Below are 26,179 nucleotides of genomic sequence, written 5' to 3'. Positions count from 1 at the left end.
ATGCACTGCTCCACTATTTACTGAACTTATGGAAAAGCATGGGTTACAGGTTGCCTAGAACGCTACAAAGTCGTTAGTCGTGATTTACGGGTTCAAAAGCCTGCCTGGAACGCGGCATTAAACCGGCTCCTTTATTTCCTGTCTTACATTATAGGACAATCTGATTAATCCAGGTGTGTCTGACCATTGTTGTGACTACTGAGGTCAGAGTCAGACACACCTGGATTAATCAGTTTGTCCTATAATGTAAGACAGGAAATAAAGGAGCCGGTTTAAGTTCTGGAAGTAGTGGAGCTGTGCATGAAGCCTATTATATGTTTCTGTTGATTATGCCTTCACTCCACCAGTTCTTCATGTCTCTCCTTTCTTTACACCCCATATTTAGACACCAAATTCCATCTTCAAATTGGTCATCTCTGAGCCCCATTCAGTCTCCTCATCGTTCATCACACTTGGTGACATCTCCATCATCTCCATATTGGTCATCACCACGCCCAGTCTCATCTCCTCATCATCGGTCATCGCCATCATTGCAGCCCTCCTCATCCTCGGCACACCACTCAGTCGGTCTCAAGACACTCCTGAACTCTTCAGGCCATCTTTGAGAGTGGGGCGATCAGAAGTAGAGCAGATACCTTGCTCTGGTAAGTTTCCACAATTGTTTTTCCTAAGTCCACATCAGCTTAGTGATCATTACTTCATCAATCTGCAGATCTATCATTCCTCTTAATATAATGTTGTGTTTATGCTGGGCAATAAACAAGTAACCAACTTCCACTCTCACTCTCCCTCAGCTGCTGAATTCCACATCCTGGAACTACTTCAACACATGAAGCACCAGCTAACACAACTGACTGCAATGGTCAGCTTGATCCCTGGGAGGATGGCTGATGAACTGCTCCAACTGAAGAACCTGACGGCATTCAGTTTCCCTTTGGCTAACTGGAGGAGGTGGAACACTTTGAGGAGTAGCTGAAAGAACCACGCAATTCCTCACAGAAAAAGAACTTGGTATGAATTAGTTGTCGTAACATTTTAACTATTAGATCCACCAGATGTTTAACACTATGACTATCCTTAATTTCTCTCTCGGTGTGAATGCTGACGACCATCTTCTTCAGAATCTGCACTTTGAACCCTTTCATTTCACATACTTTGAACTAGATAAACCTCCAAACCATTTCCATCTGCAGAAAACCGGTGTATATACTTTTAATAATGTTATTGAATGATCATGATCCAAATCTAGATAGTTCAGTGCAAAGTATAAAATCTGCACTTTATTCTAAAAATGTCCCTTTACCGGTTGGCAGCCTCTCTAAGTCATAGTGAAATACAGTGGTTTCCAATGGGAATATAGACATGGGTCTGAAATAGGTAGTGCATCCCAAAATGTTCAGTGTTAACATTAATTTATTTTCAGTTTTTCTGTCTGTGACATTGCTGGAACACTGATTCATCCATCAAAAGCATGTTTACTTAATTTTACTTTAATAAAAAGATAATTAATTGTACTGCTTGTCTCTTCATTATTGCAGCTTGATTTAAGAACTGTAAAATAATGGTTATTACCCTTATGGGTACAGTGTAAGACCTAGCTGGGACCCATAATCAGCCCACATGGGGCCCACCTAGTGCCCACCTAGTGTGGGCCCCATGTGGGAGAAACCTGGGTTGCCCATGTGGGTTTTAGATAGGGCCCATCTGAAACCCACCTTCAGCCCATCTGGGCTTGCCGTCTCCAGTTGTGGGCTTGGCCGCTACAGGGCCCGACACACTTCTGACCGGTTGCACTGAGCCTGTCCGATTAACCATCTCGCATGCTCGTGCATCGTCCACCCGACTCCAGTATGAGTGCAAGTGGAGGAGGTTCTCTGCCTGGTGTGCTGACAGGGGGGAGGACCCCACTTCTTGTCCAGTGGCCACCGTTCTGGACTTTCTTCAGTCTCTCCTGGTCGACGGTCGTGCACCTTCCACTTTGAGGGTGTATGTGGCTGCCATTTCAGGGCGGCATGATCTCATTGACAATGCTACCGTCGGGTGCCAGCGGTTGATATCTCTATTTCTGAGGGGGGCATTGAGGCTGCGGCCCTCTGTGTCCCCGAGGGTTCCAGCGTGGGACCTCTCCCTGGTGCTGAAGGCCCTGGCTTCTTCACCCTTTGAACCTCTCGCCCAGGCTGACCTTAAGTGACTGTCGTTAAAGACAGCCTTTCTTCTGGCTATCACCTCAGCGAAGCGGGTGGGGGAGTTGCAGGCTTTGTCTGTCAGCGAGTCCTGCCTGCGTTGGGGCCTGAGGGTGCGGGTGTGACCCTGTGGCCTAATGTTGCGTTTCTGCCGAAGACCCTGCCCCGTGGCCATGTCAACCGCCCTATTCACCTGGCGCGGTTTGATCCCCCAGCGGCTGATGATGAGTTGCGTGTTTTGTGTCCTGTGCGGGCCCTGGCTGCCTATATCAGTGCCACTGCACATGTGCGGCAGACGGAACAGTTGTTTGTTTGTTATGGGGGTCGTACCAGGGGTTGTGCCCTTTCCAAACAGCGCCTTTCTCATTGGATTGTGGACACCATCTCTTGTGCTTACAGGATCAACGGTCGGGCATTGCCGGCGGGGGTCAGATGCCACTCCACACGCGGTGTCTCCACGTCCTGGGCTGCCCTGAGGGGCGTACCCCTGGATGACATCTGTTCTGCAGCCTCTTGGTCGTCGCCGGGTACTTTCCACCGCTTTTACCGGCTTAATGTTGCTGCTCCCCACCCAATGGGCGTGGTCCTTTGCCCTGGGCCTTCGACCTCTCTTCAGTAAGGTGGGTTGTGGGATTCTTCATGACACTGTTGGTATATGTCATCCAGTGCTTAAAGCACCGCCTCTGGCGGTCAGGAGGGACGAAATAGAACGAAAGTTACAGTTGTAACTACGGTTCTATGAGTCCCGGATGACCGCCAGAGCGCTCTGTCACTCCGAATCCTCGCGCGTTCACGAGCTGATTTTGGGAGCCGATTGCCTGCTGACACCGGAAGATATAGCCTCCCGGGGGTCATGCAGGGGTCACAGGTGACATTGTTGTTATTCGTACTCGACATGCACTAGCGCGGACGGAGTTATCCAGTGCTTAAAGCACCGCCTCTGGCGGTTATCCGGGACTCATAGAACCGTAGTTACAACTGTAACTTTCGCTTCATCTCCAGGTAGTTACGTAGCTACGTTAGAGTGACGTAGGGACGTTCCAAATGACGTCGATACACCTGCGTTGATTGATGGCGCTGTTGTTCCAAAGATCCTCCATAGAGGATCTAAAGTGAGATGACCAACTCCTCGCCAAAAGGTGGACTGTAGGCTACTGGGTTCTGTGTGGTTTGGGTTTAAAGTTTGATCATTGGATTCATTCGAAATAAATCAGTCCAAAAATAGAAATGAAAAAAGAAAAAAAACAAACTTTAATGTCCAGCCAAGGCAGGAAAATTTTCCTTTGGTCTCAGCCAATTACATACAGAAAGAGACTTGTAAACAGGGATTACACAGAACAAATGTGTCAACAAGGAGTAGGCTACATCAAAGAAACATGGAAGTGCGATCATATAACACATCTGCATAGGTTACATACAGACACCTACAGTATCACGCCTAGGTTCCCCATTAACTCAAGTTATTAATTATGCAGTTGAAACATCTTGCAAGAGTACAGCACTGACAGAGAGATGAGGCTTGATTAAGGTTAGTAAGGTTATTTCTTTCCTGTTCACAATGTGACTCTGTGCTATAAACCACCACCAATCAGGCAGTAAAGATGTGTACAGTCCACTAACATCAGGTCTGAACAGTGCCAGTCAGTCACTATTTCTAAATTTCTATTGTCCTCCCATCCTGTCTTTCCCCTGCTCCCACTGTATTGTGCTCATTTTTGATATTTGCACATTATATGAAAGATAAATCTGTGCATAACACACAAACTGTCACTTCTTATGTGTGTGCACAAACAGTCACAAATGGTGCATCTGTTCTGCTGCATCAGGCTGCAGTCCATGAAACAGAATGTGAATACAAAGATGTGTGTGTCATACAAAAATCACTTCACATTTCCATTTTGTTATCGTGAGTTGTTTGTCATGAATTTATTCCTAAAGGCCACAAAGCTGCCCTCACAACCACCATGTACTCCACCTCCACCCTCTCCACTGCAGAGGAGTGACCTCTGGACTCTGGAGGCCGTTCATCATTATGTAAGTGTAACAGGTTATCTGTTGAGAAAGGGCAATAACAGCACTGCTGCAAATGGCCTGAATGCAATATGTCATGTATTAACTGAGCTGTTGAGGGGAGAGAAAAAAGTGCATTTGCAACTATTAATAACCGCTCATAAATCTTCTTCTGTAAAATGATTCTGTTTATTGGTTGTCACGCACATCCTTTCAGCTTTGAGCAGATAAATATAACCGAGCCGTCGCAGCTGAAACCTTTTCAACTCTCACTCTGTCGTGCATTTTTGACTGTTTTTTTTTCCATTTCACACCCTGAACCCGTTGGTCTTTAGTTCTGCAACTTCTTCAACGCTGCTGACAATGCACAGTAGCAATGAACTGCTCACTGCTGTGTGATACTACTGTACATTTAAAAAAGCGCCCAAAGAAATGTATAATTCAATAATGTACTCATTTATTTGGATAACTTTGCTTTATGTAATGTATCCTTTTATCAACACTTTTTAAACCTCAGTTTTAATGTTTTGTATATTATAATTTTTGCTTTTCATTATTACTTAGTTTGCTGTGTGTCATTTACATGAAGCTCAGTAAAATCATAGAGGAACAGGTGCGACATTGGCAAAAATGTATTAAACTATGTTTTTTTATGGGCTACAGAAGTTAAAGTGTTATTTGCCCTGCACCATGACTGACAGGCTCTTGTGTCCTCTTATATCCCTGCAGTCTAAAACTGGGGCAGGTGCAGATACTGCACCTTTAACCTCCTGGCAGACAGCGCTCAGGGCTGAATGCACCACTCTCTCCGGTTCTCAGGTTCCTCTGGTTCCTCCTCCACTCGTAAGGGGCGTCACTGTTCCAGCTTGTTGAGTAGGGGAGAAGTGGGAGCGCTTGTTGTCCGTCACTGCTAAATATAGCTGCCATGTCGACTACAGGGGAGTATGAGTGCATAGTGGTCGGGGCCGGCGTGCAGGGCTCCTTCACGGCCTATCAGCTGGCGAAGAACAACCAGAGGACTCTTCTGCTGGAGCAGGTGTGTCACACACTCAACTTTGTGCTCTGAGACTTTCTGCAGCAGACTGCACAGGAGGGACAAGTGTAGTAGGTTTACTTCACATGACCAACAACTGTACAAGCATGAAGGTAGCTACACAAGACTGAGACTCAGACTGAAACCTCAGCTCCAGGGATAAAGATAAAATATGATCCTCATCATTCATGATCATCTAGACTCATCTACTAGCCTACTTCTTAATGAGCTGTCACTCATAAGTCTCCTCCTCCTCCTTTGGCCACTTTGCTGGGCCCAACATAGGTCGGTTACATAACACTGCTCCAAATAATCATAATAATGCCACACAAGTTAATTTAATCTCATACAGTATGTGTATGTGTGAGTGCATGGGGGTAAAGCATCACATTTGCAAAACTGTTGTAGATTGACATATTTGTTTATTTAATTGGTGCAATCTAAAACATATCAAAGAGTGACTGACAAAAAAACATGTTAAACAAATGATATATAACAAAATGGGATGCTTTTATTGTAATTTTTATGTTAAATTCAATTTAATTTGTTGTGCGATTAATTTGAGGACATAACATGATACACACAGTTTACCTGAAAACTGAAATAGACATGAAACAGTTCATCATCACACGTTGTCAAATCCCAGTGTAAGCCCCTTACAGGACTCCACTGGACCAGCTCTCCGTTCAAAGGGTCCGAATTCCTCCTTCTAACAGACACTAGCCCTGAGTAGAATTTCTAAGAATTGTTTTAAAGGGATAGTTCACCCAAAATTCAAATTTCACCTCATTTTCTACTCACCCTCATGTCGACTAAGGGTTGGGAGAACTTTCAGAGTCCTCCGTGTCTTCTCTGAGTTACAGCGGGGCTCCGTGCAGCACTGCATGTCCATATGACGGTAGCGAACGGGGCTCACTTTTCTTCGTCCAAAAAGACACACCAAAAAACATCCAAATACCCCCATACTGCTCTGCCTGTGTCAGTGCAAATCGCGCGCAAGACTTGCACAGTGAACTGAGACACTGGGAGCTTCCGCAACAAACAAGCTTAAAATATAGACTTATTTAATTTTTTTTGGAACAATTTTTCATGTTGGGGCTTCACTACAAGAGGGACATTACAGACGAGCAGTATGGAGGTATTTGGATGTTTTTTGCTGTGTCTTTTTGGACGAAGAAAAGTGAGCCCCATTCGCTACCGTCATATTGCAATGCAGTGGTGCGCAGACCCCCCCTGTAACTCCTAAAAGGCACGGAGGACTATGAAACTTCTCCCAACCTTTAGTCGACATGAGGGTGAGTAGAAAATTAGTGAAGTGGGTCAACTTCTCTATTTACATGGCGTGACCTTTTAAAAGTGCATTAAACATTATTTCATTATTCACATTTAATGTCAAAATTCATTATTTCAGTTATTATTTTTATCATTACATTCTGTTTCATCACACACTCATAATCATGTTTTTACCATATCTTATGTGTTTAACGTCTACTGATTGCTCTGGGGGGCAAAGTCCTGGGGTCTCAACCTTTTTACCTGATCTCACTTGACAACGTCTAGTAGCTAAATAAATAGAAATATATTAAAAACTAAACTAAAATATTGGAAGGAGCTAAAAAGGAGTGCAATAATGACCTAAAAATTGAAAGATTAGAAGGTGTTGATGTTGCACATGTTAAACTAATTGCACTTTTAACTTGTGTTATAGTGATGCTGGAATGAGGGGTGACATAATTGGACTTGATGTGGATATAATGTGCATTTTTATGGTGATATTTTTTTTTATAAAAGTGGGTTGTATATACCGGTAATCATGAATTTTGCAAATATGTGTAAAAAAAAAAAAAAAAAACACAAAAATACTTATTGACTTCTGCAGCATCACTGATGTGATTGGTTAAATCAACCCTTGGGGGTTGGAGTTCTGCTGACCCACTTGTTTAACTGTATTGTGTATGTACTATATTGATTAGTCATTAGTTTGTGGTTATTTTATCTGTAGGGGACTAGAATAACTGCATGGGTTGATGACCTGTTTCAGTCTCATCACAGTTTGCTTTAGTGCATTTCATAATAATAGTAATAACAAACAGAATAGACCATCCCCCAAACACCTCCGGCCTCACTTTTTCATGCCCACAAACATGATTAAATACATACAAAACATTGCATATATTGTTTTTACGGTTTTGATGTGAACTTTCTGATGTGTGGAACTCGGACACAGCGAGAACCAATCAGCAGCGCCCTCCTTATCATTCCTGACCTTGTGTATGTTGTGATATTTAGTGTTTATGTAACCTCTGGTCTAAAATTAGATAAACCCAGTGCTTCTGTTAAACTTGCTCATCAAACATACACACACACTCATGTCAGAGTGTTTGTGTATGTACTAGCCTATGTGCTGTGTTTAATGTGATTGGCTGCCATCTTTGTCCTGATTTGGCTTGAAACAGATAAAGAGTTGAAACCAGTTGATACTAGAGAGAATACAAATACTCCACTGTCCGGCCGTAGACCAGGCTGTGACCCAGTCCTGTTTTCTCTTATCTGGTTGTCACATATCCCGATCCCCCCCTCCTCCCCCCTCAGCTGGTGTGAAGATGTCAACAGAATCACTGAGCAGGAATCCCACATTCTGATTTTTCCTTCACTTTAACACATCAGGTTTATTTTTGAAAATTAGTTAAAATATTGATATCTATTGGTGCATTTCATCTGGTGCTGACTTTGACTTGCCTTTTTTTTTTACATACAGAAAAACTAGTTTCTGTAACTTCTCTGAAGTCGGAGCAGGAATGTAAAAGTTTTCCAGTTCAAGAAATACAGATACAAGATAAAGATCAGAGGCTGCAGACGCTGTAGAACAGTCATTAAAATGAGAAATGACTTTGTTACCAAATCGACCATCAATAAGCTGCAACTGTGGATTCAGTGCACTTGTAAAACAAAAACAAAAAAAAATACAGTATATCATTTAGATGAAAAACAGCTCTATTCAATAGGAAACACTGCTGCGGAAATAACAGATGCTGTGTTACACTGTGTAGATGTGACAAAGCTGTGGCCCAACAGTAATGTAATGCAGTTTCATCATCTGGACATCTGGTGGTTGATGTCTCAGAAGACTGGAGGCTCCTGAAACATGAAATGAATGCACATGTTAGGCCGTTTTCATATATACATATATGCTACTGTATATATATCCTCATGAGGATATATGCGCATATATGAAACCTATGCAGTTTATCTGTGCATATATGCTGTATATAGCATATATGCACCACATATATATAGCATGTATGCGTATATATGAAAACGGCCAATTTTATGTATGTCATATATATTCAAAGCTATATTAAAACCTATAGGTTCTTTCCGTGTGGGTTGGGCTGAACTGAAACCTTAATAACTACAGTATATTTAACAGTGTGTGATCCTCAGGCTCTCCGTTGTTTTTTTTGTTTGCTGCCATGTTATTCTACCTGAACGCAATGAATTCTGGGAGAGATTGGACTGTGTTTTAAGGACAGTTCAGACTAATTACTAATCCCTAAACTGGGACCCAGCTTTAAAGGGATAGTTCACCCAAAATTCAAATTTCACTCATTATCTACTCAAACTACATGTAAGAGTCACAGCATCAAGCTGGTTATAATTCGGTAACAGATGGACTCTTACATGTCCACATACTTTCATACTTTATTTCTTTCAAAATATTTTTTAATATTAACAAAATGACGTCATGCTCATGTTTTCCAGTTTGTCCTGCCCCACACGCGAGGGAGCTCCCATGGCCAGACCCGCATCATCCGCAAGGCCTACGAGCAGGACTTCTACACACACATGATGGAGGAGTGCTACAGGCTGTGGGCTCAGCTGGAGAAGGAGGCAGGTGTCAGACTGTACAGGTAAGAAGTCGGCAGGGGTAAAAAAAGAAAAAAAGAAAGGAAAAAAAAGCCTATTAAGTAGAACAACACTATAACAACACACACAGATTTGTCACATCCAAGGTGTTGTGTTGTGCACGAGAGCAGCAACTCAATCCACGGGAGCCATGAATGCATGACTTTCTCATTACCTCCAGCGTCACTGAATCAAACCTCGACAGCTCCCGTGCCTTTGAATGTGAAACAGCAGCTTTTCTTTTTTTCTCTCTCTCTCTCTCTCTCTTTCTTTTTTTTTTTTCTCCCGACTGTTAAACCTCTGATTCTCGTTCGCAGAGCGCGGAGGAATCAGTGTGTTTACAAATATGACAGCGAGCGAGCTTCCAGCGGCAACGGCGACGTCTCTCCTCGGTCGTGTTTACCTCTGAGCAGCAGCAGCACCAGCAGCCAGAGGAATAACACTCATTTCATTATTCATGTCTCGGGGTATATAACAGATCATGATACCGAGCCATGCCCACACATTATGTTCCCCTAGAAACACACACAGAGCGCCTCCTCGTCCCACCGCGGCCATCCATAACTCATGACTGATGGGTCCACATCTGAAAGCCACCTGTGCCCTTGGGCCGGCGGGGGAAAAAAATGGAAAAAATGCCAGGCAGGTGAACCCACTGGTGTAAAAAAAAGCCCGGAGCGGAGCTAAAAATGTACCCACCAACCTTTTTATATTACCCACATACATGACAACATGCACACATCCACCGTCCTGCTGACCTGCTCCCACCAATCACCTGTGTTGAGAGGTGTCACATTTTACAGCCTCAACACACTCACACACACACGCCTGCATCGCTTTGACTTCCTGCGTGACACAGTCGTAAACACACACAGGCACTCTCGGGGTAGACATGGTCATTAAATCTTCTAATGGATGTCTGAGGCCTTTAGCTGTGTCGTCTGTGCCTTATGGATACTGACAGATGTCGGCAGCAGCCTCCAGGAGACGCTGCTGGCCAAACGCCGCTCCGTCATCAATCAGACAGATTACCGAGTTAGACCTCCACTCTCACAACAACCGCTCGCAGTCACTTCACTACGAGGAAGCTGTGAGGCTGCTGCTGTGTCGTGAGTGAGTCCACTGGACATTTGGCGTCCGATCAGATTTCACCGTCAAGGTTTTTAGTTTTCACTTTCATTTTGATTTGTGGTTTTAAAGGGATAGTTCACCCAAAATTCAAATTGCACTCATTATCTACTCACCCTCATGTCGACTAAAGGCTGGGAGAAGTTTCTGAGTCCTCCGTGGCTTCTCTGAGTTACAGGGGGTCTCGCATGTCCATATAACGGTTGCAAATGGATACCACTTTTCTTCGTGACAAAAAGACACACCAAAAAACATCCAAATACTTCCATGCTGCTCGTATGTAATGTCCGTCTTGTATTGAAGCCCCGAAATGCGAAATTGTTCCGAAAAAATTAAATAAGTCTATATTTCAAGCTTGTTTGTAGCGGAAGCTCCTCTTCCTGGTTTGTCCGACCAGGAAGAGGAGCTTCCGCTACAAACATTTTGGTGTGTCTTTTTGTTACCAAAAAAAGTGGTATCCATTTGCAACCGTTATATGGACATGCACTGCAAAACCCCCTGTAACTCAGAGAAGCCACGGAGGACTCTGAAACTTCTCCCAGCCCTTAGTCAACATGAGGGTGAGTAGATAATGAGTGCAATTTGAATTTTGGGTGAACTATCCCTTTAAGAGCCATACAGTAAGTACGGTGGCCCTGAGAGGTCAACAATCTTAAAAAAACACACACAAAACACACAAACATGGTGTAAATCCAGAAAACAGCTTGAATATCTGATTGATTATAGATGTTATTATGATAATATTAAAGGGACCTTGTGTAATTCTCCTGTTATCTATTCACGAAAATCGATTATTTGGTTCTTCAGTCTGTTTTTCATTAACCAGTAATCCCCCCCATCAACAAACTGAAGTGTTCCTTTCAGCTCTGAATGAGCCGTTCATATCATTCATATCTCCATGGAGCGGGTAAGCTCGGTGCTGGCTGCCATGTGGTGTCGCCATGTTTTTACATTCAGTGGCAGCGTGACGGTAGGAAACCACGGAAACTCAGCGGAGACACCGGAGCTGTCGGCTCACGTCGAGGTGGCGTCTGTGAAAAGTCACCACGGTAACGCAGTGAGGAGGAATGGAGCGTTACACTGATGCTGCATTCACCTGCAGTCGGGCAGACGGCCGTCGCTAACAAACCAGATGTCATTTAAGTCACAGAAGTCCAGAGAAAGACGGTAAAACGTGGGTCAGGTAAACAATACGACATCGCCATGACAACATATTGTCACGTGTGTTGTTTTGCCTCGTGCTGACGGACCATTTGTTTACGTAGAGTTTATGCCGTTACGTGCAGCGGCTGTCTGCCGTCTGCCCAATTTCACATGAATGCAGCATGAAAAATACGATTGAGTTGCTTGCGATATACAACCGCAACGCTAGATGGGAGGAATTCCTACACAATGTACCTTTAAAAAACACATGCAAAACAGTATCTGATATTGATGTTATTATGATAATATTAAACCAAACACGGTTTATGTTCATACCTGCCCTCAAGTCTGTTTCACTCGTCAACAACACAGAACAATTCAAATGCCAACACAACATCTGAAAAAGGAACAGAAAGAAGAATAATCTGTCATCCTTTGACAAGTCATTAATTAACAAAGCAAATAATTAAATAAAATTAAAACTAAAATAGCTCCAGGCCGCTCACGCTTCCCTGTTCGTTCCTAGGTTACAATCGAATTTAAAGTACTCAGAGAAGCTCCCAAAATGATTTACCTGTCACAACAAAACAGAACAGAACAAAACTTAATTAACATGTTTCATTGTATTTCATGAACATGCTGGTTTTAATTGTTTCTAAATATTGTGTTCATTTTAGATTAGTTAATTTTCAAAGATCTCTGTTCCTTTTAAGTTATCATGGCTTTCTCTCTCTTTAAAAAAAAAAAAAAAAGTATATTTTTTCAGTGTTGGTTGGAAAAGTTTTCTTGCAAGCTTTGTACATCATTTGCAGAAAATACTGTAATTTACCAGTTCATGGAATTTCATCAGCTTTAAATGAGCGAATAATAGTTTGATAAATTGCTATATCGACTGCTACTGATGATTTCATAGTCGTATGTTCTTTGATTATAAATCAGATCTAGTTTCCTTCTTCCATCCTCCTGTTCTATGTACGATCTCATTGTGAAGCTCGATCCCCCTGAAATGAGTTGAATGGCAGTTTAGCCACAAGTCTCAGACCATGTCCACACCAGATATCCTTTTATATGCATTTGGGCCTATCATCTACACCTAAACACATTTTTGTCCTTTAAGAGGAAGTCCGGTCGCTTTTCTGCTGTTTTGCTAACCCTCGTCCTGGCCATGTGCATTTGTTTACAACGAAGCCGGCAAGAAATCAACGCTGTTTTCGTGTTTAAGTGTGGAGAAGAAAAAATACGTTTTTGGTTTTTGGTGAGCTGCTGCTTGCCCAGACACTAGCAAGCTCTGAGAGCAGGAAGCATGTTGCTGCTGGAGAAGCAGGTTGGTAGAGCTAATTGGTTAATTCTTATATATGACACGTGGTGTGCTTGCTGCATGTGTGTCGCACCAAGTGCACGACACTGCGTTGTCACTTTGGGTTTTGAGTGTGCTTGATGCCCAAAAGTAATGGATTTGTTGGTCCAAAAGACGCTACATCTGAACGTCCCCTTCTGCTGCGTTCGATTACACTCGGAACTCGGAAAGATCCAACCTCAGAATCGGAAAAATGCAATAGAACGGCCCTTGAACTCAAGACTCCAAATTGGGAATTCAGGTTGGATCCAAGCAGCCTGAGTCGGTCGGAATTACATCAAAGAGGAATGGCGTCGCACTTTCTCCTCAACTTTTACTGTTATGTTACTTTTACTGTTATATTACTGTATCAATTGGAATTTCTGACCTGCAGCATTACAACACGAAGTATGACAGTAGTCATGGATACAGTAAACAAAGATCGAACCTGAAGTACACAAGATAGTACTTCAGGTTCGCTATGATTGGTCAATGCGTTTTTAAAAGTTAAAATGATATCGCCCCCTGCTGGTGTGGCTGCAGTGCACAGTGTTTTTACATTTACATATGGACAGAGATTTTTGTGAACTGTATTCTTTTTAAATGGAGAAGGGAAAAACTCAATTCACAAAAGCACCCGGGTACATGTGGACCAGGCCTCGGCCTTGGTGGAAATAAGATAAAAATAAAAGCCAGCTTGTTGTGTTGAACAGGACAGTTGGTCTCAGTCAGATTAGTCAGCAGGGTGAGGACAGTTTGGTCGGCCGCTGTGTTCCCGGCACTTCAGGAGGTTGTTGCAGTTGGTGTGGATGGGACAGATGGATGCTGCCTCTCTAACACGTGTTTGCCTCTGACACACTGTCACTTCTGGTCAACACTCACTCACAGGTTGGAGGAGAATTTATGCGTGAAACTGAAGCTCAAATTCTCGGTCAGTTTTCCAGCAGAGCTGATGATGATGAGGAAGCAGAAGTTACAGAGGCTCTTCAGCAGCAGTGAGTGGCCGCTCTGCCCCCAAGAATGTTTTTCTCTTTCATCTCCTCGAGTGTCCTCTCTTATTCAAGTGCAGCATCACAGAGCAGCTGGGCTCATACACAAGAAGAGTGAATGAGTTTACTGGCGCGTGGCCACAGGTCTCTGGGTTGAGAAGTTCACATGTGTCGGAACAGTTTTGCAGTGTTTGGAAATGCCACGTTGGAAACGCGCCTGAACAAACGGTGTCTTGATCTCGCTGCTTCTGTAACATCAGTGCGAGGAAGAAGCAGATGTTTGGATTCCACAGTAAATAAGTTTGGTAACTGCTCCTCGTATCCTCACATCAAAAACAGCTTGTTACCGCTGCTCCAAACAACATGAATGATCTCATTCAGCGTCCAGGTCTCCGAGTGCACCTGCTATTTTAGCTCCAGTAGCTGCAAAAGTGAAAAGTGCAAAGCAGCTGCGTGAAGTGGGATGTAGGTCGGAAGAACGAGTGGCGTCCTCGCTCTTCAAAAAGCAGCTGCGTCAATCACAAGTGACAGATAACAACAGGAAATGATGGTTTGTTGTGTTGATGGAGCAGAGCAGCGTGAATCTGCAGCCGGAGGCAGATGGTTTGGCTTTTTAACGGTTAATTAGTGCAATGATGGTGAAGTAGTTTATTATGACTGCATCGATCCAGTCACACGACCAGTGACACAGCAGCATTTTGCTCTGTAACGCATCCATCCATCCATTAACCAGCTCTTGATATATCTGAGGGTCACAGAGAGCTGGAGCCGATCCCAGCTGTCAGCGGCTCTGGACAGGTCGGCCCGTTGCCACGGAATGAAAAGAATAAAACATGAACAGCTGTTTTTTTTTAATAATTATTAATATTATTATTCCTTCAAACCAGGGAGGAGGCTGTGAGGAGCAGGATTAATGAGCTCTGTTAATCTAAAATAACAACAATTTGCTTTGCTCTACCTGATTTGAATAAACCTCCCACTTGTTCGCTCCTCTCCTCCCACTTGTGCATCGAGCAAATCAGTGAGGGGAAAGTGAGAAAAGGCTGAAATATCACTCGAGAGGAGCAAAGCCGGCTACAAGGTCGACGAAATGTAAAAACAGTCAAAGTGCTGCTTGTACTAGTCGTTCATCTGTCACACAAATAGACCAGTGGCCTTAAGAGTCTAAAGTGATGACAGGACCAGAGGATCATGGGAGGTGAAGTAAGGTGACAGGTCTTTTTTTCTATATTTTTTGGGGGGCTTTTTTGCCTTTAAAGGGATAGTTCAACATTTTGGCAAACTGGTCCATTGCCATAATCCCTATAGTCATAGCAGTAGGTTCCTTACCTGTATTTGTCGGTGCAAGCTATTTTTAGAACGGCGGAGCAGAGCCGTGAGCTGCTCAGAGCTACGCTACGGAGGCTAATGGGATTTCTTGGTTTCCCTCATCAAACTCATCAAATACACAATCCAACAACTCCAAAACGCTCTGGTGCACAAGTTGTGACCTGCACATTCACCACGCTGTGAGATAATAACAGAACGTTACCAGATAGAGTTGTTTTAGAGGGAAATTCATGCAAAACAGCTGATGCACGTTGCCTTCAGGGACAGTTTTTCATCAAGCAGTCTCTGCATTTACCTCTAAAACAACTCTGTCTGGTAACGTTCTGTTATTATCTCATAGCGTGGTGGATGTGCAGGTCACAACTTGTCCACCAGAGCGTTTTGGAGTTGGGGAGGCAGAGAGCGGGAAATGACATGCAGGAAAGGGCCGTTCAATGCGGGATTCAAACCGCCTGCAGTGAGGACTCTAACCGCAACACATGGGCAGCTGAGCTAAACACAGATCTTTAAATACTTAACTGGCCCCAACCAAACCAATAGTTGCTGAGTCGTTTTACAAAAACCAAAAACATCAACCTACCAACCTGTAGATGTTAAGATACCAATAATATCTCATCTCATGCTCTGTAAACAGAGAATGATCTGTTACCCTCTGGTCGGAGGTTCAGAGTTCCTCGCTGTAGGTTAAACAGATTTAAAAATTCATTCATCCCTGCATCTTTCAGGATTTTAAATTGGAGCAGATAACAGCCAGATAAGACTGGTGCTGATGAGGATTTGGCTGTAGGTGTGTGGTTTTTTGTTGTTGTTGTTGTTGCTTTTTTTTTCATCTACAACAAGAGATCTGGCACTGAGTATTTATCATTATGTACTTATTATCTTTTGTATGGCTCCATGTGTATATTGTTGTCACATAGTTTTTTGGGTGCTTAGCACAAGAGATGTTTCCCCACCCGGTGGGACAACAAAGTTTATCTCATCTGGATGAGTGGTGACCACCAGAACATGGAGGATTCCTCATCTGGTGACAGGGAATCGAGCTATAAAACAGCACAGTTTGAGACATTTCAGATGGTTGGAAGTGGCTGCTCAACCCTCAGCCTTAGTTTAAGAAAGACAACTTGTTTTACACCTATTGTCATAGGTTCTCTGGCTTGTGTGTTCTTAGAGAAGTTGTTGAGATCTCAGAGTGCGACAAAAGTAGACGAAGCTTAGATCTGATTAAAGAGGACCAGGTAGAAGATGGGACAAGAAGGAGACAGGTGGTCAGGATGGAGCTGAATGCTTTTGAAAACCCATCCAACTACTCTCATAAGCTGTGTCCCAATTCAGGGGCTGGATCCTTCAAAGGATACAATCATCAGTGGCAGCTTTTTTACCTTTCCAACAGCTCCTCAACTGGAGCCCTGCTCAGTGGGCGACCACGCCTCCAAGCCGGCTGCAGAGCGGGGCTACCATGGCTACAGCGCAGAGCCGTCTCAACATTACAATAGCTAGCAGGCTAGGTGGCTAATAATTATTAATGATGTGCAAAGAAGCTTGGGATACGAGAGGCCACAAAGGCTAGGTGAGGTGCGTTATCCTAGAACAGGCGAAGAAAGGCAGGATTCGTTGGCCGCATTTGGAGGAGCCTTCAAATTGAGACAGGACTTGTCACAACACTGTGATGTAATCGGTCTTCAAATGGCACCTCTGAATTGGGACACAGCTAAAGAGACTTTGGGACACTGCCACATCATAAGGATGAGATATCACGACACTGACTCTAACTGGCTACTGTACAAGCTGTTGGTGCGTCCAACCTGATCCAAACCTCTCTGAAGATCAATGCATTGAATATGTTGATACTCTAATCTCCATCATCTGATCATAAATTATGTTTTATACTCACGGATCATTTAAAAAAAACAAAAAAAACAGAGGAAACTGACAGAAAAAGCAAGATGGAGGCTAAGTGATCATATTAACAGCATTTCCCTGATGACCAGGAGTCATCATGCACTCTGAAACGAAACTGAAATGAAGCTGAGATGTTTAATAGGAGAGGAAATGACAAAAGAAAAGAACAAAATAACAGTGCAGTGTATGATTCATACTCTGAACCGTGGACATGAATAACTCTCCCTGGACATGTGAGCTGCTGTCTCAAAGCAGAAGGCAGATTTTTTTTTCTTTCCTTATTCCACCAGTTTCTCGCTGTCCTTTGTCAAGTTTAATAGATTTTTTTTTTTCAAGGGTGCATAGGAAGGCAGCGGGGGATTTGTGAGGAGAAACCTTGGCGTTGATGACCCTGAGTCGATCCTCCCCAGCTCCATGAAGACAATACTCACCAACAGCTCTATTCAGCCCTGCTGCATTTTCACTCCATTATCAACAGCCACAGGCGGGTTGTTGACAATACATGCAATTTTACCACAGAGAAGTCAAGACTGAGATGTTGGTATACTGTTGTATTTACAGCCACTGAATAGAAAAACTCCTGAGGTGCTACAGTGAAGCCACGCTGAAGTAAAGCTTCAATGGTTAATGGCAATCATGGAGAAACTAAAAACCTTCCGTCATCATTTTCCTGTATCTATATATCTATGGTTCGTTACTAGCCTTTATTGGAGCTTTCAAACTGCTGATGATCAAGTCATCATGGATTTCTCAAGTATCATCACATAAACTTGGGGCAAAATTTTAAAGGCTCCACAAAAGGCCTATGAGTTTTAAAGGGATAGTTCACCCAAAATTGAAATTTCGCGGCTTCTCTGAGTTACAGGGGGTCTCGGAGTAGCAGTGCATGTCCATATAACGGTTGCAAATGGATACCAACTGTCTTCGTTACAAAAAGACACACCAAAAAACATCCAAATACCTCCATGCTGCTCGTATGTAATGTCCATCTTGTATTGAAGCCCCGAAATGCAAAATTGTCCTAAAAAAATTAAATAAGTCTATATTTCAAGCTTGTTGGTAGCGGAAGCTCCTCTTCCCGGTTCGTCAAATTTGGACGAACCGGGAAGAGGAGCTTCGAGAAGTTTCCGCTACAAAACAAGCTTATTTAAGACTTATTTAATTTTTTTCGGGACAGTTTCGCATTTCGGGGCTTCAATACAAGACGGACATTACATACGAGCAGCATGGAGGTATTTGGATGTTTTTTGGTGTGTCTTTTTGTTACGAAGACAGTTGGTATCCATTTGCAACCGTTATATGGACATGCACTGCTACTCCGAGACCCCCTGTAACTCAGAGAAGCCACGGAGGACTCTGAAACTTCTCCCAGCCCTTAGTCGACATGAGGGTGAGTAGATAATGAGTGAAATTTCAATTTTGGGTGAACTATCCCTTTAAGACAATTGTTCCCAGCATCTGAAAGAAACCAGAAACCACTTCACGACCAAATCCTCTTATCCCTCCTCCTCCTCCAGACAAACCGGGCTGCTGGTGATGGGGCCGGAGAAGAGCCAGAGCTACCTGCAGTTTAAAACCACTCTGGAGAGGAACAAGGTTCCCATGGTGGTTCTGAGCCGCGACAACTTCAGCCAGCACATCCCCAACTTCAACCTGGCCCAGGGAGACGGAGCGGTGGTGGACGTTACTGCAGGAGTCCTGTACGCCGACCGCGCACTCAAGACTGTTCAGGTACCTTCAGTCTAATTAAAGGGATAGTTCAACATTTTGGCAAATTGTCCCATTGCCATAATCCCTATAGTCATAGCTGTAGCAGTAGCAGGTGCAAGCTGTTTTTAGAACGGCGGAGCAGAGCTGTAAGCTGCTCAGAGCTACGCTACACTACGGAGGTTAATGGGATTTCTTGGTTTCATTCATCAAACTCATCAAATACACAATCCAACAACTCCACAACGCTCTGGTGGACAAGTTGTGACCTGCACATTCACCACGCTATGAGATAATAACACAACGTTACCAGACAGAGTTGTTTTAGAGGGGAATTCATACAAAACCGCTGATGCACGTTGCCTTCAGGGGCAGTTTTTCATCAAGCAGTCTCTGTATTGACCTCGAAAACAACTCTGTCTCAGGCCAATTTGCCAAAATGTTGAACTATCCCTTTAAGATTAAAGTTGGAGGTTGTACTGTGTGGTGATTTTTCAGAACTTTTACTTTGGCTTTTTGGACTTTCCAACCACACAGTCTTCATTTTCAGCAATTAGTTGCTGCTATTTCAAATTAATTTGGCACAAACCAGCAAAAGTGCCACCTTAGCAGTTTGTAATTACATGAACTTATTTCTCAGGCCCTTGGAGAAAAACAAGCAAGCATACAACTAATCTGCCAACTTCAGTCTGGACAGCAGGTGTAAATAAAGGATGAATTTAAACTTTGACCCCATCCCTCGTCAACAATGGGATGTTCATATTTTCACACATTGTGTGTTCTCTTGCCTTTTACAGCCCCATATAGCCTCTGTCTTTATATTATGTTCAAATGTTAAACATGAATACAAAATAACGCACAAGTATCTACTCTGAAATCAACTTCAATACCTTTTATTTGTCCGCAATGGGGTTATTTTGTGTGCAAGAGTGAGGAACATAAAACCATTCAAAGTGGAAGTCACGTAAAACACAAGTATAAGGTCACTAATAATAACCAAACAACCTAGCTCATATTTAAAATAATATTTAAAAGTCTACCAGAGTTTATTCACCTTAAATGCTCCGTGTCTCAAGGTTTCTTCAAGGGGTTTTTAAGGTCTTTCTCTCCTGTGCAAGTATAAAAATGCTCAGTCTGTATCCCTCACAAGCTAAATAAAACATTTGGTCTTCTAAGGTTCATTTTATAGAAATAAACCTGCATTATTCAAAGCATTAATGGAAAGTTACCCTGTGTGTTGTTCAAAAGAAAATTTCAATAAAACATAAATTGATGTCTGCTCCAGGGTTCATGGAGAAACGTCTGCGTTTTTAATGGAAGGAATCTGTATAAAATGGAACAGTAGACGATGCTCCTGTAGCGAGAAAACCTTTGCGAGCGCGTGGAGGAAGCAATAACAGATATAAGAAGCAAAACATTTTCTGATTTTGCGGTCGAGAAGCAGATAGAAAAGTGGGCTGAAAAATACCCAGACGTGGATAATTGGACATATTTCATGGCCTTTTGTTTTAATCTAATAATAGCTCACAGCAGGAATATCTTCAGCAATAAATTCACATTACTGGACTCTGTCAGCGCCGCCGCCGAGATGCACTGGAGGAGAACAGACTCATCCATGGCTGCCAGGTCAAGCACAAAACACTGCTTTGTTGTTTCAATGAGGTGTCACTTTCAATTGACTGGACAGATGTTCAGACGCTTTTTTTGTGTGTGAAGCACCCATCAATTAGAAATTAAAGCTTCTGGAGATAGATGTGTAATAGATCGGCAGATTATTGCTTTGTGCATTTTCATGCCTCGGCTCTTTAATAGCCTCTTGCCTTTAATATTATGTTGTAATAAATGTTGCAATTGATCTGTCTTGTTACATTATCTCGGAGCGGCAGGTTTCTTTTACGTCTTTTTTTCCCCCCTTGTCGTTTCTCCGGCTCTTTGAAATCAGACTCTTGGGTTTTCTGCAGACTGGATCATCTCGGGTGTGTCTAGGTCCTTAAACTGTTTGATGACCAAACCCTAGTGTTCGTGATCCAGTCGATGGCAATGATGCAGACCAGTTTAGCTGATTAATTAGGAAACAAAAGATTGTGAGTAAATTAAAGAGGGAACTGTAAATCAGTATAATCAATGATTTTGCTATTAACTACTGATTGAACATCACTGGTATCAGAATAGTCCTGATATTTCCAGCAGCACAACAGATTAAAGCAGATATCAGTGGAATGTTTTTGTTAATATAAGTCCTAAATAGTCCTATTTTCCGTCAGCAATCACTTACATGAAGTATTTCAGCCTAAACACGAGTCTCTCCGTCACTCTGCTCTGCTGTAACCCGAGGAGAAAATTTTCCTTGTGGGATACAAGTGTTATCCAATGAGGGGAGAGAACGGCATGAAGGGCTGTGTGTGCAGCCAAGGGATGCGCGTGAATGTGGTGACGTAGCACGAGGACCAATTGATGCCTGACAAGGGCGGGGGCTGCTAACTCATGGTGCGTTCAAGGAAACTCGTACTTTGTGTTTTTCCTTCCTGTGAAGTCATACCAGTTCGATCTGGTACGAGTTCACGGGTCGGAAGTTACGAGTGGCCGTTATAGGGAACTTTCACAGACAACAGGACGGTAAAAACACGAGCTACGGGTTACCTGGAACGCTACCAAGTCGTAGTTGTGACTTGAAGCTGTAACTTACGGTTTCAAAAGCCTGCCTTGAACACAGCATTAGCCGAAACGGCCGTGCCACTGATATCTGCTTTAACCTCCAGTGCTGATAAATAAAACCAACAGTGAAAAACCAGCAGCTGCAGTTCCCTTCCCGACCACTAGACTGAGTCTCCAACAGTGAGTCAGAAATAAACATGTCTACAGCCTTGTACAGAAACAGTATGTTACTCTTTAATTGACTGCTGGGTGATCATACGCTTTCCACAAACCATAGTAGCATGTAGCACGTAGCACAAACTGAACGTTGAAATGCAATTTGGCGTCAATCAGGTGTTAGGGGGTGCTGCCAAGATGGCGAATGTGCAGCAGTTTACTCTGAGCTTCAGAAACCTGTGGGCAGAGTCAGAGAGGCTACATCCATCTACTGTTTTTGATAACAAGGCTAACAGTCTGTAGACATGCTAGCAGTCTTCAATCATACACAGTGGTGCTTTTAGCTGAATGCTAAAGGCATTCATGCTTGGAATGACGGCGCTAACACTCTGAACACCCTTAGATAGGTAGATAATGTGGTGGATAGGTATAATCTGTCCATGTTTTTACATCTGAGTTTAGTACATTAGCATGGTAGCATTTACACAGGATCATCAAATGGTGCTTGCTAATAGGAATATGTTGTATTAATTAGCTATATTGTAATAATATAGGTCACGAGGGACCCGAGAGGTGAAGTGACGACTTGTGGCGAGTAGTCAAAATTCACTCACCCATAAAAGATGTGCAAACCTGACTGCCAAGTGGTCATTGACTTCTTGGCGAAACGGTTTGCATAGTTGCCCGCAATGCAGAAGACCGGGGTTTGAAATCCATTCCAATAACAACACAACGCAGAGGTTTCTACATTAGTCACAGTTACATAAAGCCAACTTTACCAAAGTGATGGAAATATACATACATGTTATTGGATAATCCCACTGAATATCCTGTCTCTTGTTCTGTCAGAGCCAGTTCCAGAAGTTGGGTGGAGTCCTAAGAGACAAGGAGAAGGTGCTGGACATCAAGCCCGGCCCTGTGGTGACGGTGACGACCTCTGCTGGCGTCTATCGAGCCAAGAGACTGGTGATCACCGCTGGACCCTGGGCCAACAGACTGCTGAGCCACACCGGCCTACAGCTGCCACTGGAGGTACCAGAGCTCCCTCTTCACAGTACATGGCTTCTTTTTTATGAATCTCTTTCAAAACTGTAGTAGAGAAACTCCAATGGTGTTTAGACCTGACCATCAAAAGATCAGTGAGAGTCCTCCAACCTGACATAGCATTAGCGCTAGGTCTCCAGGGATTGGTTCACACAAGAGTGTTTAACATTGTCATCCAATGTGAAAGATCAGAGCCAGAGATTTTAGATCCATGAGAAATTAATGGAAATTCAGAAACACGCAACGCTAAGTTGTAATATTAGGTAAAGTGATGATAATCTCCTGGATCCACACCCCAACCAATGTCTTCAGCTCAGACACATGATCCTTCACTTCACCAGGTTTTGTGTAAATCAGTTTAAAGGGATACTTCACCCAAAATCGATAATTCACCAATTTTCTACTCACCATCATGCCAAGGAAGGGTTTGGAGAACTTTCAGAGTCATCAAAACGCTTTAGGAGTTCCAGGGGGGAAAAGTAATGTGATCTCTGTTTTTATCCTTGTTGTAGCAGTAGCTCCCAGTGGCTCTGTTGATGTTTGTGCGCATGCGCGAGATTTGCTGCAAGATGTTCTTCCGTGTTTACATCAAACATCCAATGGTTTACAACGACGAACCAACATCTCGCAGGAAATCTCGCGCATGCACACAAACATCAACAGAGGAGCTACTGGAGCTACTACAACAAGGCTGAAAACAACTTTTCCGAACCCTTCCTTGGCATGACGGTGAGTAGAAAATTGGTGAATTATCGGTTTTGGGTGAAGTATCCCTTTAAATCCTGCTGAGAAATAAACAAACCAACAAACAGGCACCAATGAAACACAAAACCCCCTTACATACAAGAAAAATTAATGACACAAATGTTTTGATAAATAGATATAGTACATACTGTATGATTCTCAGATTTTTCTATGGAGTTTTTCCTCAGTCAATGTGAGGGTCTAAGTGCAGAGGATGTTCTTTTGATGCCATGTAAAGCCCTTTGAGACAAACTGTTTGTAAAAACGGGCTATACAAATAAAATTGCCTTGCCTTGCCTAATAAAAATGAACTGAAATGAAACTAAATAAGATAAAACAAAATAATCCATTTTCATCTTTATTGTAAAGAGTTAATTCAAATTGTTAAGGTTGTCCAACTATTATTTTGCACCAAAAACCAAAACAGAAAACATTTTATTGTTATAATAACCTTTTATTTATTAATTTATGTATTTATTCATCCTGTCCACTTGACAAGGTCATGAAAACACCTGGGTCTGTGTCTTTGTTGTGGATCAGGTCACAGAGTCGTATCTATGACTCAGTTTTCTCGTCTTTGGACCTCGACGTAAAAAAAACTCTGATGTGTTCAGACTGTTGAGCTCTATGAGTTTGTACAGTTTAATGAGTTTGTTTGGCCTTGGCGAAGCGACGCACTCTCTGCTGCTCCACGTCACTGTGGGTTACGAGTCATTTCCTGAGCAAACTGAAGTGAAGTCTTCACCCATGTGTGGACTCATCATGCGAGGCCCTTAGTGCCCCCCCCCCCCCGATCGAACATTTGGATTCCTCTCTCCATCCTGCAATATGCCACACATCCTGAAAAGAGGAGGTGATGGAGAAACAAGCAGACAGCTGTTAGAGTGCAGAGCTGGAGTTGATATTGGAGTTGCATTATTCAGGCTTGCAGCGAGCTGGGGGGGTGGTGGTGGTGGGGGGGGGTGCTGGTGGTGGTGATGCCTGTGTGATCTACTGGAAAAAAGCAGCGACTCGGAGCGCGTGGCTCGATGGAGCACTTCAGTCTGAATTTTTATGGAGCCTGGGAAACGAGTGCACGGACGGTTAGTTCATTACACCGAGAGCCGCTGAACAATGTGTCCTTATTACGGCCACCGTCAGACGGACGTCGTTTGTACAGTCGTGTGTACATTTCATTAAATTCTAATTCTCACCTTTCTGCTGCAGAGTGGCTGCCAAATTGCACTTTTATTAGCCAGGAAGAAAAAACCTGATGGAGCAGGAGGAGTTATGTATTTTGTTTGTATATGAAGGTTTAACCAGAGCAGTGGGGGTTAGTGAAGCTACTGATTCTATGTCAGTGTCTTTGTGTTGGTTCAGGACTGAGAACAAGTCTCATATTGATCTGTTGTACAGTAAATATATTGTTAATGAGACTGTGTCCATCAGCCTGAGCTTTCACATCTTCCACAACCACAACAATCCTGCTGCTCGCTTGGATTCTTTCTTTTTTTTAATCAGGTTTTAGTTTTCTTGTAAAGCACTTAACAACCTTGGTAAGAAAAGGGCTATATAAAAATGTATTATAGTATTACTATTTTAAGTTGTAGTAGTAGTAGTAGACGTAGGAGCATTCGCTGTTTTCAAAAAATCATTGTATGATGATGAACAGATGAGGAACTCTTTGTAATTCGGGCAGAGGTAAAAAGAAAATGTCTCATGAATGTGTCATTTCTTTAAAAACTTTTTCAAAAAAAGAAGAAAAAAGGGAAGTTTATTTTTGCCTGACAAATCCAGTTAATCCAGTGAATCAAACCCAGAGGACATCTTCAAAAGTTTAGTCCAAAAATCCCTTTGTGGACTGAAAAGACTAAAAGTTCTGGAGGTAATTCAGCTCAGACTGGTAAGACCAGACCTCATTTAATTGCAGATAAATTTTGAAACGTGTTGTTTGCACAGAATGAGGTCTGTCCCCAACGCTGACAAAAGGACGGACGTAAGGATGAGAAGTCATTAGTATGAACGGGGAGAACAATCACAACAAAGATAAAGCTTCAATTTACAGATGCTAATTTCACATTTGTCTCAAGGCGACCTTGAAAAATGTTGCAATTTTACTTTACTTTTACTTTAAAGTTGCTTAAAGGACAAATGTAGATGTTTGTGTTAAAGCTCCATACGGTGTAAAGGTAGATGTTTGTATTAAAGCTCCATACAGTATAAAGGTAGATGTCCATGTGTAGTGTGATTATAAAGCAGCTCTAGGTTCTATATTAATACTGTGAAAGTATCAAAGCCTCAGTCCACAGAGAAATGCACACAGCCTGTATTCATTAACTGAGCCTTAAAACCAGCCGTCAGGACTTCCTGTCACTTTGTGATGTCACAACAAAGCCCCGCCCCCTCACCACCTGGACCCACCATCCATCCAACAACAACTTGCAGGATTTGGTTTCTCTGAGTGTTTTATTCTGAAATCTGCTCTGTTTTTTTTGGGGGGGGTTGCTCAGAAAACAGCCAGCCAATCAGAAGAGAGAACTCAGAGCCTCCTCTCTTCTGATTGGCTGGAGTTTTGTGCATGTAATCTAAATCCTGGTCCCTCATTGGGTCTTCTTTAGGATGCGGGTCTCTGAGGTCTCTTCCCTGGTTTCTCTGCTGCAGGTGGTGAAGATCAACGTGTGCTACTGGAAGGAGAAGGTTCCTGGAACGTACGACGTGAAGCGACGTTTCCCCTGTTTCCTGCTCACAGAGGGCGAGGAGGCCGACGAGCACATCTACGGCCTCCCGTCCAACGAGTACCCGGGCCTGGTGAAGGTGCGTCACACTGACCTGTCTGGACCGATCTCCGGTCTCAGAGAGTTCACACCACACAAGGTCCAGATGCTGCACAGACCTGGGGTGATTTATTTAAAGGAATAGTTCACCAAAAAATGAAATT

General features: G+C 43.1%; 1 protein-coding gene across 1 annotated transcript in view; it reads left to right on the top strand.

The window, feature by feature from the left end:
- Window positions 1-5,004: 5,004 nt before the first annotated feature.
- The window catches only part of pipox (pipecolic acid oxidase), a 40,242-nt gene continuing 19,067 nt past the window's right edge, over window positions 5,005-26,179 (top strand). The window contains exons 1-5 of the mRNA XM_085794850.1: window positions 5,005-5,229; window positions 8,989-9,137; window positions 18,474-18,687; window positions 22,324-22,506; window positions 25,903-26,055. Coding sequence (XP_085650976.1) covers window positions 5,119-5,229; window positions 8,989-9,137; window positions 18,474-18,687; window positions 22,324-22,506; window positions 25,903-26,055 — 810 coding nt within the window. The 5' untranslated portion in view covers window positions 5,005-5,118. The remainder of the gene's footprint in view (window positions 5,230-8,988; window positions 9,138-18,473; window positions 18,688-22,323; window positions 22,507-25,902; window positions 26,056-26,179) is intronic.

This window comes from Trachurus japonicus, chromosome 13, assembly GCF_045865225.1.
Source record: "Trachurus japonicus isolate A0001 chromosome 13, Traja_1.0".
In the NCBI taxonomy this organism is placed as follows: Eukaryota; Metazoa; Chordata; class Actinopteri; order Carangiformes; family Carangidae; genus Trachurus; species Trachurus japonicus.
The sequence above is the reverse complement of the archived record's forward strand: the minus strand, read 5'-3'. Positions and strand labels throughout refer to the sequence as shown.